General features: G+C 46.6%; 1 protein-coding gene across 2 annotated transcripts in view; it reads right to left on the bottom strand.

The window, feature by feature from the left end:
- The window catches only part of NFX1 (nuclear transcription factor, X-box binding 1), a 47,911-nt gene extending 33,224 nt beyond the window's left edge, over nt 1-14,687 (bottom strand). For both annotated transcript variants that reach the window (XM_030885333.2, XM_004712369.4), the window contains exons 1-6: nt 14,617-14,687; nt 9,440-10,444; nt 7,450-7,608; nt 6,627-6,704; nt 2,494-2,599; nt 170-241 (exon numbers count right to left, since the gene is read on the bottom strand). In XM_030885333.2, coding sequence (XP_030741193.1) covers nt 170-241; nt 2,494-2,599; nt 6,627-6,704; nt 7,450-7,608; nt 9,440-10,444; nt 14,617-14,641 — 1,445 coding nt within the window. In that variant the 5' untranslated portion in view covers nt 14,642-14,687. The remainder of the gene's footprint in view (nt 1-169; nt 242-2,493; nt 2,600-6,626; nt 6,705-7,449; nt 7,609-9,439; nt 10,445-14,616) is intronic.
- Nucleotides 14,688-15,938: the final 1,251 nt, after the last annotated feature.

Below are 15,938 nucleotides of genomic sequence, written 5' to 3'. Positions count from 1 at the left end.
CCATCACCACCTCCACCACTACCATTACCACCAACACCACCTCCATCACTACCATTGCCACCACCTCCTCCTCCTCCTCCTCTACTGCTGCCACTGCTACCACAATATTTTAAACCTCAAGGTGCCTGTGTGGAAACCAGTCTTCTCTAGGGTACAATGCTAACTTTACCTGGTCCGTCCACATTCACATGCTTTATTCATAAAGGCAGGGCAGGGTGGGCAAGGTCCAGGATGGCAGAGACTGAAAAATAAAGGTTACAGAAAGTAAGGCACCCACAAACTCAGAACTGCCAAAACTGGGTACTGCTGTGGATTTGACAAGGAAATCTGCGGTGAAATGCTTCAAGGTTTGTCTAAAATTGATTGAATGATCTGAATAAAGACACCAATGGTGTTTTTCTATAGAAATAACTGACAGCACTATCATCTTAAATTTTTAACCAGGAACAAATCAAAATGATGGTTTCATTTGGGTCTGACAAAGACATTTCCAAATATGATCTCAGCCCTTTTAGAGCAGAGTGGAGACAAAAATAGCTTGCCACTCAAGTGAACAGCGGGATGGCCCGTGAAATCCTTTAAAAGACCAGAACCTGAGCAAAGCCAGAGCTCAAATCCACCAGGTTCGTGGAAAGTACAGCCATTTTCTCATCAGTTCCTTAAGCCATAACCAGGTGATGTGTTAACAATGGGCACAGTGACACAAGGGTAGGCATGCTGGCAAGTAAAACGGGAAGGACAAAGGAAGATGGGGCTCATGGGACGAACCGGGCTCAGGGATGCTATAATGCCAGACTCTGACCTCTGAATAGAAAGTTTATTGTAGGAGGTAAGTGATTTACATTAATGAGACTGATGGGGGGGGGGGGGAGGCCCCAAACTGAAATGGTATATACAAGTAAGTGTAACTTGCTACTAGCTCAGAAACATCATTACTTAAGACATTTTGGGAACGTCTAGGACAAGTGTTTTCGTTTGTTTTGGGTGGTGGCATTTTAAGTGATGGCAAGTCAAAAATCCTTCGGAAATTAAGGGCCAATCAGAGTCAAGTCGAATTAACCAAGTATGTAATAGAATTTGGACTAAAACTCAGGTGTACCTACTAGGTGGCCTGTTTTTTTTTAATGTGACTCCTAAACCACCTGTGATAATTCTTAAGCAAGCATTTCAAAGAAGCATTCTTAAATAGCATTTTAAACATCGAAAACAACCACAGGAACAAGTGTCTCGTTCCTTTCGATAGATGGTAGCCATAGGAGATATATTAAATGTGGTTCTTTAATTGTATTTTGAATGAAATGTAAAAAAATAAATTTTTTTTCTTGAGGTAATATGGATTTTGATACAACTAGTGGGATACATATGCCAGAGGGGTGTCTGGTGCAGGGTTGACGGGATGTAGCCAGCTTCTTTCGACTTACACAATTACCCAGGCCCCCACCAAATGACAGCAAACACTGAAAGGGGGATATCAGTTTCCCACTACAACCCAGAGGAGGAAAATGTAAGTGGGGTCTCTATGTAAGGGGCACCATGGGCCATAAAAGGGTTAAGTCATATTTTACACGGTATGCCTCAATCCTTTCAGGTAAAATAAACTTCATGGTTGCATCTTTAAATAGCTTCTGATAGACAAAATAAACTTCTGGTCAGGTGTGGCTATCTCCTGGTTGACTAAACTTCCTGAGTCCTGGATTCAACCTTAGGTTTTCTTAACATCCAGAGTCCTGGTTCTTGCCCCTGGCTACAGATTAGCATCACCTGGAGAGATTTTAAACTATAGCCATTCAGATTCCACCTTCAGACTCTGACTCCATTGGTCTGAGGTAGAGACTGGGCTTTGGAGATTTAAAATGCTCCCTATATGGTTTCAACATGTAGTCAGGTTGATAACTACTGTTCTGTAGAATTTTCTAAACTATGGGTACCACTCAAAATAGCATGAGGCACCATAGCTTCAGAGTGCTGGTGAGGATATAAGATAAACCCAAACCTTCACACATGCTGGAGACCATAGGGATGTGATCAGGGAATGGGCCTCAGAAAGCTCTACAGTTCTGACAGGAATGGAAAGACAAACTTTAAGTAAGGGTAGGATTTCCAGAGTCACAGAAGAATCGAGTCTGATCGACTCTCTTGAGTCCAGATATCACTAGGGTGCAAAAGAGGTGAGTCTCATTTCTTCTTAGAAGCCACTAATAGAGCAGGAGGAGCAGTGGCTTTGGAAGTCCCAGCTCCCACATGCACGAGCATTGTGACCTTGGGCAAGATGCCTGGCCTTTCTGAACCTCATCCGTAGAGTGGCGAATACCTGCACGTCACTGTGATAAGGACTCAGTGAGTGCCGAGTGCCAGGCACAGTGTAAGTGCTCAGTAAATGGTACCACATTGTCCTGCACCCTCTCCTGTTATATGCTAACCAGATATGTATACCTAGAACCATCAACAAAACATATCCACCAGGAACCCCCAGGGGTTAGTGTTCCAACTTACAGGTTGCAGGAATGTGGGCAGTCCTGGCCAGGCTGTTTCTTCCTACAAACCTCACCACAGCTATGTGGAATTTCGTTTCTGCTCCATTCAGGATTCTTTACCTTGCCTAAAACATATCAGATCAGAAAGTCAATGGCACACCCTTCAACTGCATCCTTGGCTTTAATGAAACAACAGTACAGTGTAGCTAGACAGCATGAAACGTCGGGCTGGTTCTCATGAGTTAACACATTCTCCCACAGCCTAAGATGAAAGGAGGCTGGAACGCTACTCATCCAAAGTTTCACCGAGTATGGCTAACTTCAAATTCTGGCTCCCACCAGAGTCATCTTCCAAAATCACGTTGACTCGTAAAAATGCCACCTTTAGTGCAAAGTAAAAAAAACCACCTATAGGCGAGGCCATTGGTACTGGGCCCCTGCATTGAAGTGAGCATATCTGCTAGGAGGGTCAGAAAGAGGGAGGAGGAGAGGGCACTGGGGAAAGAAACAGAAGCAGTGGGAGACAGAAAGAACAGAAACTCTCCGATGGTTGGGGTCTCCTGATTAGGACACAGCAAGAAAGCTGGCATGCCGCCAGCCGATGCTTCTACCATCAGTTTCGGCTGGTTGAGTCTTCACTGCACTTCTCCTCTGAGCTGGGCAGGGAGGAGTCTTCTTTGTCCTCCAGGATTCACCTGCACCAGGGCAGTTCACACACTTTAAATGACAGCCGGCCCTGGTCCTGGATTCTGCTTTTCTCTCCAGCCCGCCTCTTTTTTCTTTTTTTCTTCTTCTTTAATTGTTTTATTAGGGGCTCATACAACTCTTATCAAAATCCATACATACATCAATTGTATAAAGCAAATTTGTACATTCATTGCCCTCATCATTCTCAAAACGTTTGCTCTCCACCTAAGCCCCTGGCATCAGCTCCTCATTTTTTCCCCTCCCTCCCCGCTCCCCCCTCCCTCATGGGCCCTTGATAATTTATAAATTATTATTTTGTGATATCTTGCCCTGTCCAATGTCTCCCTTCACCCACTTTTCTGCTGTCCATCCCCCAGGGAGGAGGTCACATGTAGATCCTTGTAATCGGTTCCCCCTTTCCAACTCACCGTCCTGCACCCTCCCACACCACTGGTCCTGAAGGGATCATCCATCCTGGATTCCCTGTGTTTCCAATTCCTATCTGTACCAGTGTACATCCTCTGGTCTAGCCAGATTTGTAAGGTAGAATTGCAGCCCGCGTCTTTTGGAAACAGTATTCCACTGTGAGGCTCAAGATGGCTAACAGCTAGTGATCCCCAACTCTTCCTTCTCTGCCTTGCTTTGAATCCTCAATTTCAGTCCACCTGTCCAGCCATGCTTGGGGGTTTCTGAGCCGCCCAAACTGACTGCATTTATGGCCGACATTAGCATCTTCCCTCTTAAACCCCCTTCCTCGGACACATTCCCTCTTTTGTCAGTGACATCATCGGCAGCCATACAAACTCAAAAACCAGTTACCCCTGACTTTGCTTTTACTTTCCACACTCTACTTACTTACTTAATCGCCCCAAATATATTTTGCCTGGCGTGTCTCTCAGCAAATATTCCCTTCGCTCCTGCACTTGACTCTCTATTGGCCAGAACCTAACTCTCAAAAAAAATTTTTTTTATTTGTCTATTTATCTATTTAGAACCTAACTCCTACACAAGCTTTCTTGCCTCAGAATAAATTGCTCTGGTTTTTTCCTAACATGCTCGAATGACTTCACTTTTTTCTTGACTCTAAATAATGTTTGCTTCCGCCGCCCCTTTTCCTCACCGGGGTTCTGTATCAGGCTCTTTTCTCACTGCTCACCCTTAAATCCACAGGGCTTTCACCTCAGCCTCTCCCCTGCAACACATGTCCCTAAGTCCTGGTCTCTCACCAAGAATTCCTAACTGCTTGTTAGACATGCTTAACAAGATGGCTTCTTATTCTTTCAACCTAACATTTCTAAACGGAACTTCTTGTCCCCGCCAAACCTGATCCTCCTGACCTTCCATTTCTGTCCTTAGTGTCACCATTTCTAAAAGCATGAACCTTTGGGACCCCATGACTTCTTCCCTTCCCACTGCTGTCAATTTCTATTTAGCTATAAAAATATCCCACCTCATTTCTATGTGCCACCCCCCCCACCCTCAGCACAACACACATTATAGACTTTTATTATTCTTTATTAAAGTCCCAGAACTGTTCAGGCCTCAAAATACTCTATGCACTGCTGTCAGACTCATTTCCATAAAGAACCACACTGACAGCCAGCCTGTCAAATGAAGCTCCAATGTGTAAGTCTAACATCGAGGTGTACACTCCCTGTCCAGAAACCTCTGACTCCTCTCTTGTCATGGGCCCAAGACACCTGACGTGGATGACTCCCTCTTCTTCCACTAGATTGTAGGCTTCTTGGTGTTACACTTCTGTTTATGCTAGTCTATTGACCAAATCTTTCCTCCCAGTCAGAGTCAACCACATTTGCAAACCCAATTCAATTCTAAACCCAAACAAATCTGTTGTCATCAAATCAATTCTGACACACGGTGACCCCAGGCATTTCAGAGCAGAACCGCCCTCCAACTCCCACAGCACTTTGTACTTCTAGTGGACTGCTTTAACGCTTGCTTACTTGGCACATGCTGGCAGGCTGTGAATAGTCTATACCCGTTTGTTTACAGATGTAGAATGTTCATAAGGCTATTAACCTAATGGACCCCTGAAAGAGCAGAGCAGGGCAGTCATCAAGTAAAAAATAAGCCCATCATTTGTATTCTCACATCATTTCCCCTCTTTCAGGTTACTTTCACCTTCATTCCACATGGTCGACTCTCTTAAAGGCTTACAATTATCTAACTTGCCAGTGAAGACTTTAACAAGATTTTAAACTCCACGGTGCTCTTTATGTTGAAATATCCTTTTAAATAACCTATTGGTCCTATTTGCCCAATTCCCCATTGACCTCTGCTTTGAGTTTCAGGCTGCCCTTCCAGCAGTACATGCAGGAGGACTCGCTTCTTCAGCTAACACTAATGCTTAGGTTTTGGTAATAAGATACTTAAAACCAGTGATTCTGTATAAAAAAGGAGCCAAATAGAAGCGAGGGCAACAGAGGGAAATTTCCTGGAAAAGGATGTTTGGAATATTCAGAGAAAAAAGAAAAGAAGTTTCTAGATAGTAGAGAGTTTACCAAGGGGTTGAATCTAGAAGATAAATGAGTTGATGGACAACGGTCAACTGTTGGTAAAAGCTCTGAGTTAAGTGAGCAAATTAGAAAAACAAGGAAGGCATGCAAAAAGAGCAGGGGGAGTCGAGTCACTGCAGGGGGGAGTGGTCACGGGACGAAGGGCTCTTGTGCTGCCATAAATGCTAAGAACTTATAACCATCACTGGACTTAGTCAGGAAGGGATGGGACACTGGTGATTTTGGAACAAAGTTTCAGTGAGACGATGAGGGCAAAAGCAAAAATGCAATGTTTCAAGGAAGAAGGCAGAGTATTATGAAGCAAAATCTGGAAAATCAGCAATCTAGTGGAGGTGAGCCATTAAAAGATGGGGGCGGGGGGGGGGAGAAGAAAGACACACAGGAACAAGCTCATACCAGGAATGAGCATCTGGATCCCAGCAAGTCTTTTCTGAACTTACAGGGAAACGCAACTGTTAAAACCAGAGAGAACTATTCTATTACAAGCGCAGGCCAAAGAATAAAATTTGTAAAGCTGGTTTGTAGGGGGGAAAAAAACCAACCTCTATTATGAAGAGCTATGAAGGATTTCTCAGATTAAAATAAAAATACACTTCAACACTACTCTTGTGAAGTTCAAGCCTGGAATACTGAAGCTTCTCCAGCTAAGGCTGAGATGCCGGCCTCTGCCTCAGGTCAGCACTGCTCTCAGTTAGACCTAGGAGACCAGCACCAAGCCTCCACAGCAGCTGATGAAGGTCACCTGGGACCAGCCTGACAAAAGCACCACGGCTGGGTTATCGGGAAGATGGGCCACACAGTGTACTGTCCTATCGCTTCGAAGAGTTAACAGTCATTTCAAAAACACGCTCTGCAATCCCTGTCCTGGACTGGGGCTGGGCATAACAGAAGCAGCAGCAGACACCTGAGTGTCTGAAAACAAACTCACCACAGAAGCAAGTGTAGGAATTAGGAACGTGTGCAGACACATTCTGACAGGCAGGGCACCTCCAACCGCTTTGGCCATCTGTCGTGAAAAATAAGAACAAACCAAATTAATTTTCTCTCAGAAGCAAATGCAATTTTAAAAAATGCGAAATCATGGCAAGCTATAAAGCTGAATGACACTTAAGTAACAAAAGTTCACAATACCGAGTGAGTGTTTTGCTCTGGGCTTATATTTTTTAAAATGTTCAGATATATTTAGTAAATAAAGCAGGTACTGGTTTTGTACTTTAAAAAATATATTAAGATAATCATCTGAATCTTGGCTTAAAATATGTATATATAGGATAAGATATTTGAGTACACAAGGAAAAAGTTCATGCCTTAGCGAGCTACCATTCAGAAAGCATATTACTAGTAACATTTGCATTATTCAAAAAATTTTAGCATACTTTGGGAAAAGCCTATAAAATAATATGAAGATCTGTGAGACACAAAACAAATGTCTAAGGGCAAATTAAATAATGCATCTTCCTGGTTCTGTTTTCAAGAACTGTTTAACACACTTACACAAGAACTGTGTTCTATAGTTGCTACTTTGCACAAAAGCTATCAATTTCAATAAATGTGGCTGACGTTATCATGTGCACAATACATTTCAATGCTATTGTGTTTAGCTGTTGGCCACATCTGACACATGGGATCAAGACTGCATAGTCTCCCTGCTGAGGAAACATTCGAGAGGAATAAATTAGTGTTTTTAAAGCTAGGTTTAAGACCTAAACCTGACCGGAGTGGGAAAAACAGAAAAGAGAGAAAAGCTGGACCTGCTTGTGAGGCCGGCGATCTTGCCCATTTCTTGATGCAGCTCAAATGAAACACATGATAACAGCCCTGACAGCTCCACACTGGGGCCGTGACACGGACCAGTTCACAGCACACCATGCACTCGTATTTCTCTGCAGTCAGTTGTTCAATTAGAGAGCCTGTTAAAGAACAAAACAAACACACCGGGAAGTCATTTGTCACTTCAGTCAACTGAAGGCCAGCAAGGCACCTGACAGTGCACACAGGTTTCCAGGGATGTCTGCTTCTGAGGAAGGCGGCTGAAGCACAGCCTTAGGAAGCAGACGTGCAGATAGACATCTCCATGATGAGGACACATGCCCCAAATCCTGCCCGGGCACCGACAGAAGCTGCCTTCCCACACAGGTGGAGGATCCACGGGCTCAACACAGCAGGGTCTTCTCTGGATCCAGGAGGCTGCAAACCCACTGGATTGATGAACTCAGGCTAGGGAGGTGCCTGTGAAGTCCCAGCCAGTTCCAAGAAGCAGAGAATCGGGCAGATTCCAACAAGATGGTCCTAGCAGTTGCCCTGAAAGTCTTTCAGCACCTAACATAAGCCAGGATGGATGGCAGGGGGTTATGGATGTTTTGAAATTTAAAAATGTAACTCTGATATAAAATTACTTTGGTTGAGAACCACTGCTCTAGAAGGTTTCCGAGATTGTAAATCTTTACAGGAACAGCCAGCCTCATCTCTGTTCTCCAGAGCAGCTGAAGAGTCTGAACTGTGGTTAGCAATCCAATGGTCATCCCATAGGGCCACTGCATCGCAGGCCTGTGTGAAATCAGGGTCTGGGCAAGTGGTGGCTTCAGGTGTCAGGCTGTACCTCACCTTAAACTGGAGGAAGACCAGGATGGTCACGCAACTCAAGGAATGTTGGGAGAGTCATGCGATCTAGCCTGGATGAAGGCTACACAGGCAGATCTCTTTAAACACTTCCAAGTGTTGCTGGGTAATGCCGCGGGGAAGCTGGGAGGGATGAGAGCAGTGCTACATTGCTCCAGCAGATAGAACTTGAACCTGGGGATAGAAATTACTGATAGGAATGAAGTTTTCTGTTCAATGCCTGGAAGAATTTTCCAACTGCCAGAGCTAAGGAGCTGCTGTGCTCTCAGAGCTCTGCTAGGTGGTCGGGATACCAAAATGAAAAGGGCAGCAGAGCCCCGTGTTCCAGGAACTTACAGGCTGTGGAAGCCATGGACATGCACACAAATCATGGCTCCCAGCGATAGGTGCTGTAATGGGGACAGACACGTCACAAGAAAGGTGTTAATGCTGAGGGCAAAGGGCTCCCTGGACACGCTAGGAGGCCAGCTTTTGGAATGTAAGAACGCGGTAGGACACAATCTAGACGGGGGAGCCATGCGGGCAATGGGCTGGACAGAGGAAATGGCCTGGCATCCTGGGAATGGCATGTGCTGGGGATAGACGCAGCAATGAGATTGCTGAGTAAGGCTGGTGCCAGGGTCTCTTGGTGATGGGCAGCAGTGAAATGAACGAAGCAGGGCAGGCCATAGCTCAGTGGGTACTTTTGAGATCTGACTGGTATGAGAGGAGAGGAAAGAGAGTGGGGGGTGGCCAGACTTGTTAGGCACTAGTGCTTTTTGGGCAGACAGGGGATAAGGTAGGCTGGAAGCAGCCACAGCAGGAGAGATGGCCCCATCCCCTAGCTGTGCTTTCATGGCTCAGAAATATACAGTCACCCCACCCATCGCTACATTTGCCAAGCACCCTCATAAAAGTCTTTATTTGATTTTACTTATATAAGAAATGGGCTAAGTGGCCACCTATGGGAAGATGGATGGGTGGTGGGGCCCAGACAGATGGTGACCGAGGACAGGCGGACTTTTACTCTGTACCTGCTCATACTGCTTCGTTTCTAAGATGCACCAGTACTTGGCTTCCCTGCTCACAACTTAAATTTTATTAACGAAACCCCCAAATCTCCAGTTACCTAGGTGAACTTACCTGTGTGTGTTTCCACATCTTTCAGCACGTAGTTCTGCTTGCCTCGGGGGAAAGATGTTCCTTGAGGATCTTGCCTTCTTCCAGAGCTTTTCTCTGGCTCCATCCTTCTGGAAGACTTGCTGATGACCGCCACGTTCCCATTGTCACAGGTAGCTTGGCTTGGTCTTTCACTGGGATTACCCTTTGGAATGGAGACCAGGTTGCTGTGGGGTCTGGCATTTGTTGGTCGTTGGCCCTCCTGTTTTGGTGGATTCCTGCCTGGTCGAGGCCGAGCGCCCTCCACTTCCCAGGGAGGCCTTTTCTGTGGGTGCCTTCTCTGCTCGTTGCGCCTGGCCCCAAACCCATCCACTGCGCCTTTCCTGCACATTGCATCTGGAGAGTCGGGCTGGGTAAGAACCACCGTTTTGGTATTTTCGGGTCTGGCATCCTCAGGCTTCAGAGCTGCCCTGTTCCCCCACTCACCTTTGGGCTTCCCCTTGACTTTCGATCCTCTACCATAGTTGCAGACAAACGGGGATGTTTTTTTTGGTTTTGCTCCCCTGGGATCTGCACCAGCAGTATCCTTTTCACTCTCCGAAGGACTGTGCTCCCTGGGGTGTGTCCCACTCTCGACCTTGGCTGCACTTTCTAAGCCGGCTGTATCTGGGCTCTGCTCACTGAGACCCTGCCCCTTCTTGACTCTGGTCTGGTGCTTTTCACTCTTCAATTTCTGCCAGGGTTGGCTCTGAAGGCCCTGGCTCTTGGGCAGTTTATGCGGAGCAGGGAACTGAAGAGAAGTGGGTTGGCTCTTAGGTTTGCTTCCCGAAGGATGGTGACCATGCTGACGAAGAGCAGAGGTGTCATTGTAAGGGGCTTGCCTGGAAACGTGAAAGGGAGGTGGCGAACTGTAATTTCTCCTATTAATCCTGTTAGAGTCCAGTCGCCTCTGAGCCCCACAATTTAGACCAGAATTTTTTCTCTCCTGAGGAATGAACTCGGCAGCATCTGTATTGAATTTTAAAGTACCTAGGACATAAGAAACAGACAATCAAGTAAAGAAGTGGCTCCGTTACCATGATGCTTATCAGTCTCGCCTAGCACCATTTTCTGGAGGACTGTGGATGTAACAGGCTCTTGGTGAGGCCTAAGGCTCCTGTGATGGGTTCCAAGTGCTTTAGGGGACTGGTCATCCAGCTGGCTTTCAGAGCCACACCAATAGCCACTGACTACGGGGCGGTGCTCAGTGGAAATGCTCACCGGGATCTATTTGGACATGTTATCCCATTTACCAAAGAATCATTTGGTCAGCAAACAGTTCAGGATGAGACATATGGTCTTTCAACACTCTACAGTGGCATTGTGCCATATCAAGGACACAGGGTTTGGAGTCAAACAAAAAGGGCTTAAAGTCTGCCCTCCAACTAGAATGGGCTGAGGGAAATCCCTTACTGCTTATAGCTGGTTTTCTCATCTGTATTATAGGGTAGTGATGCTTATTTCCAAGGGTTATTGTAGAATTTAAATAAGATTTCATATAGATCATACTTAACATAGAGATTAGTTTCCAATTCTTTCCTCCAAGAGATTTTGGATTTTCCATACATAACCTCTACAATACAGTCTAGAACAGTGGTTTTCAACCTTTTTAATGCCGCGACCCTTTAATAACAGTTCCTCATGCTGTGGTGACCTCCCCCCGCCCCAGCTATACAATTATTTTCGTTGCTACTACTTCATAATGGTAATTTTGCTACAGTTATGAATCAGGCGATCCCTGTGAAAGGGTCATTCAACCCCCAAAGTGGTCACAACCCACAGGTTGAGAATCGCTGGCCTAGAAGCTCAGTGTCTCAAAAATCATGCATTCTCAAAAAAAAACCCAATCAATCATACTCTCCTTCAACTAACTTCCCATGCCCCCCCGTTACTTCTTGGTCTGGTGAGGCCTACAAAAGAAATGGTTTGCCTAAAGACACAAAGCCAATTCATAGAAAAATTGGCTGTCTGTATGGCACACCAAACACACTATGAACCCCTAGGGCCCAGAAGTCATGGGTTTAAGTTGGTGCTAATCACTAAGTGTGACTTTCAGCAAGTTATTTTACATCAATTTTCTCATATATAAATAGCATAGTAACCAGCCCCCACATCAAAGAATTGCTATGGAGGGTAAAAGTAAATTAATGACAGGTGTCAAATAATGACAACAGGGCTTTGCCCTCGCTGCTGGGACCACTACCTGAAAAACAAACTGGAGGGCAGCCGGGTGCAGTGCAGAGGCCTGTGGCTTTCAGGCTTCATAACAAGGCCAACCATTTACTGAGCAGGGCCGGGCTTGCTTCAAAGCAAGTATTTCCAAGTATTGATTGAATTCTTTCATTCCTGCTAAGAAAACTGAGGCACGGAGTCCTTAAGTTACTGGCCCAAAGTACTAAGAGTACTTCAAGGCAGAGCCAGAATTCCAATCCAGGCTGCGTGGCCCTAGAGACCAAGCTCTTACATCATAACAGTGAGAAAGAGTGGCTGGGGAAGGTTGTGTGTGCGTGTGTGCGTGCGTGCGTGCGTGTACTGAATTAGATCCTAAAGGTCACTGGGTGGCCTCTTACTCAATCCAGAATTTATCCAGAAAGCTTTCACACAGGCAGAATTCCAGGGTGGAGTAGAGGAAAGCCTTACAAAATGGCAAGGGGATTTGACAAATGCAGAAGGTGACAGGGGTGTTCCATGCAGAAATGTAGGATGGAGTTGGTAAGGTTGTCTAGAATTGTCTAGTAAAGGGTGGGAAGAGGGCTCGGATTGAGCAGAAAGGAGTCACCACAACTAAAGCAGTCAGGTCAGAGTCCCAGAGAGGATGGTAAGTTTCCACACATGCTTCACCAGACACAAGGCCACAAGCAAAGCCCTCAAGAGACATAAGGAAGGGGAAAGGGGCACACGGATCAGAAATCCAGACCATGACAAAGGTGTGTGAGTTTCTTCTTTCACTTTCTAAGCAGCTGGAAGGTACCCAATAAATATGCTATCTCATCACCAACTACAAGGGGTACCCCACATCCCAGATAAAACAGCGGGCGTCCATATATCACATATTAAAAGCTATTAATGTTGAGGGAGGGAAAAAAAGACAGCAGGTGTCCGACCAGTCCACGGAGCACCTGTAAGGAGAAATGGAACTGATGAGTTAAAGTTCAGAGACACAGGTGGCGCTGGAGAATCTTATCCATGCAAGAGGTAACTCCTGGACTGGGCTTCTTGTTCAAGGGCCAAATCCACTGCCATCGAGTCGATTCTAACTCATACTGACCCTGTAGGGCAAAGTAGAACCACTCCCTAGGACTATGAAGTTGTACAACTTTAAAGAGCAGAAAGTCTCTTTCTTCCTCAGAGCTACTGATAAGTTCGAAACACTGACCTTGCGGTTAGCCCAAAGCATGACCTGCTGCACCACCAGGGAGGGCTCCTTTTGCTCAAGGATAGGGGCTGACAAAAGCAACTGCCGCTTGAGTAAGGGTGGGGCACACTGACGTTAAGGATGGAATAGGAACGACAGCCAAAGCAACCTATGGCATATGAAAGGGAACGGGGAGACCTTTGGACTCAAAAACTTTATCTCAGTAAATGCATTACAGGGTGGAGAGGGTGACTTGGGGCACACATTGGTGGCCAACACCACGACTCAGAACCCCTACTCAGGTCTGCCGTAGCATTAGAGGGTACCCAATGGGGTTAAATCTGGAAAGGAGTGGGAAAAAGGAAAGCAAGGCAAAAAAACAACAGCCTAAAAAAGGTTTACACCTCCAAGGTAACTGAATACATAAATCAAGACTACGATGCCACCCCTGAATGTGCCACCAAGACCATGAGAGTCGGAGGGCAACCTCTTATTCCATCTGGGTTATGTCCAGAAAAGTTTCATTCAGGCAGGATGCCAAAGATCAGGCAAACTTAGTTGTGAGTTTTCCTTTTTTTTCTCTTTTTAATGCAATCTACACTTACCTGCCACCCAGGACACAACTACGTAAGTGGTCTTCTTGGAGTCCCAGCAGCTGATAGGCAGCAGTATCTGGACTCAAACCTGTTTCCAAAGGCCATGTTGCACGAGGCTACCTTGTTTCTCAGAAAGGGTGGGTCCTGCAATCAATTTAGTGGGCTGTGACAAAATAGAAAATAGGGTATATTGCAGATAGTAAGGGGAGCCACTGCTTTGTGAAACTTTTGGCTCACTTCTATAAGTATATATGTGTGCATTAAAGTCGCCAGGTGTAATGCTTACTCTTGGTCAACGTCTAAAAAAATTGAGCTCTGGCTGGGCTGCTAACCTCATGGTCAGCAGTGTGAAACCATCAGCCACTCTGTGGGCAAAAGACAGAGCTTTCTCCTACCATAAAGATTTACAATCCCCCGGAAAGCCATGGGGGCAGTTCTACTCTGTCCTGTAGGGTCGTTGGGAGTGGGGTAGTGTAGTCCAGTGGTAGTGAGAGTGTAGTCCAAAAAGTTTGTGAACCATCAATCTAAGGGACGGCTTGAAGAAAATGGAAATGGATGTTCATTAACAACCAAATGAGGGATATTTTACACTCAGAGGAAACTCAAGGAGAGGAAGGGAGTGAATGATTATGGGGGAAGAGCATAGGGGAGAAGCTTCCACAGACATACATTCATTTACTCCCAAATGATCGATGGGGAAACGTAGTCGTGGTCACACAAGTTCTTGGCAGAGTGCGACTAAAAACCACGGTTGTTAACAAGCCTGCGCCGGTGTCCTTACCCCGCCACAGAGGCAAGAACCCATGCTAGACACACAGCTTGCGTTAAGAGCCAGCCATCCAGCAAGGGCGGTGACTGGGCCCACGCCAGCCCGTCGTCGGGAGCTAGTTCGGTTGCTGTCCGCGATCGCCAAGATGAGCTCCATTAGACGGCTGGGCTCACACACGGACTCGCTGAGATGCGCGCTCAAGCACCCCGGGGGCCAGCGGCGGGGCTTCCCGACCCAATCAAGGTGGATCCGGGGCGGGCGCGCGGGGTGGGGGTGCTGGGTACTCGCGCTGCGCGTGCCTTGGCCCTTCTGAGCCACTCGTCCGAAACCCGAGCACGAGCCGCTCTCGCGACATTTCTGGCCGAGGTCCTTAGACTCCGTCACTAACCCCGTTTGCGCTCCCCGAGAGGGGTCCCCCGCCCCACCGGGGCCGGAGTCGTACCTGAGACAGGAGGAGCCTCCGCCATCCCGTGCCGCAGCACCTAGAGGGAACCCTGCAGCCCGCGAGCGCTGTCACCGGTCACGTGCCCCGGACTTCCGGCGCGCGAGCCTATTCGTCATTACGCGCCGGGTAGACCAATCCGGAGGCTGCACGACGGGGTCAGCTGGGCGGTGCGTCCGTGACGTCAGCCAGACGCGCCGGACTCCAGGCGGTCGAGGGTCAGTGCTGGAGGAGGCCGGAGCGGGCCCGCCGGGGACTTGTGCGGGGGGCGGGGGGGACGTGCGTAGTCATCGTTTGTTTGTTGAGACTCACTGCTTTATTTGGTTCATAGCGTTTGTCTGCCCACCTAACTTAAACCAGCCTGCAAATTCTAGAGCCACCCCAAGTACCACCGCCCTTCCTGATCTGATTTACCCGTAAAAGAATTCTCTTGCGTTTTGGGGAAGAATGAAATGAACAGAGGCAGGGATGGAAGCGAGAGTAGAAGTGGGCTGTTGGAAAGGGCCTTCTTTTGTCCACCAGGACGAAACACTGCCTGGCACTGGGCAGTTCTCGCCACCGTTGTCATGTCTCGGCCCATTGTTGCCGCCACTGTGTCCAGTCTCCAGCTTTCACATGTATATGACATACTGTAATTGAAAATACCATAACTGTGTCAGGCACCCCTCAGCCCTCTTAAGTGACATCTTTTTTTAAAAAAAACACTTTTAAGAGGTCTTTTGCAGCAGATTTGCCCTATGTGGTAAGTCATTTGATTTGACTGTGCTTCCACGGGCATTGATTGTGGATACAGCTAAAATGAAATCCTTAACCACTTCAATATTTTCTCTGTTTGCCATGATGTTTCTTGGGACAGTTGAAGCATAATCATACTGAAGGCTGTAGTCTGATCTTTATCAGTGAGTGCATCACATCATTTTCCTGCAAACTAGGCTGTGCTGCTTATGGACAATTGGTGATGAGTCTTCCTTCAATCCTGATTGCACACCTTTCATAAGTCCAGCTTCCCTATTTGCTCAGAATAAAAGTAGACTAAATATGGTAAAGGGATACAACCCTGACATTTGCTTTTCCTGGTTTTAAACTATACAGTATCCTCATGTTCTGCTTCAATGACTGACTGCCTCCTAGTTGGTGTAAAATTTCCACATAGCAGAATTGTTAAGGGATTTTCATTTTTGTGATGTTATCCATAATTTGTTATAATCCACATAGTCAAATGCCTTTGAAGTCAAAAACAAAAAACTGTGAAGGGAGACATCGGACAGGGCAAGATATGACAAAATACCCATTTATAAACTATCAAGGGCTCATGAGGGAGG

This window comes from Echinops telfairi, unplaced genomic scaffold (assembly GCF_000313985.2).
Source record: "Echinops telfairi isolate 266 unplaced genomic scaffold, ASM31398v2 ScPeMD7_25;HRSCAF=90, whole genome shotgun sequence".
Classification (NCBI taxonomy): domain Eukaryota; kingdom Metazoa; phylum Chordata; class Mammalia; order Afrosoricida; family Tenrecidae; genus Echinops; species Echinops telfairi.
This window is presented reverse-complemented; position numbering and strand designations above follow the sequence as displayed.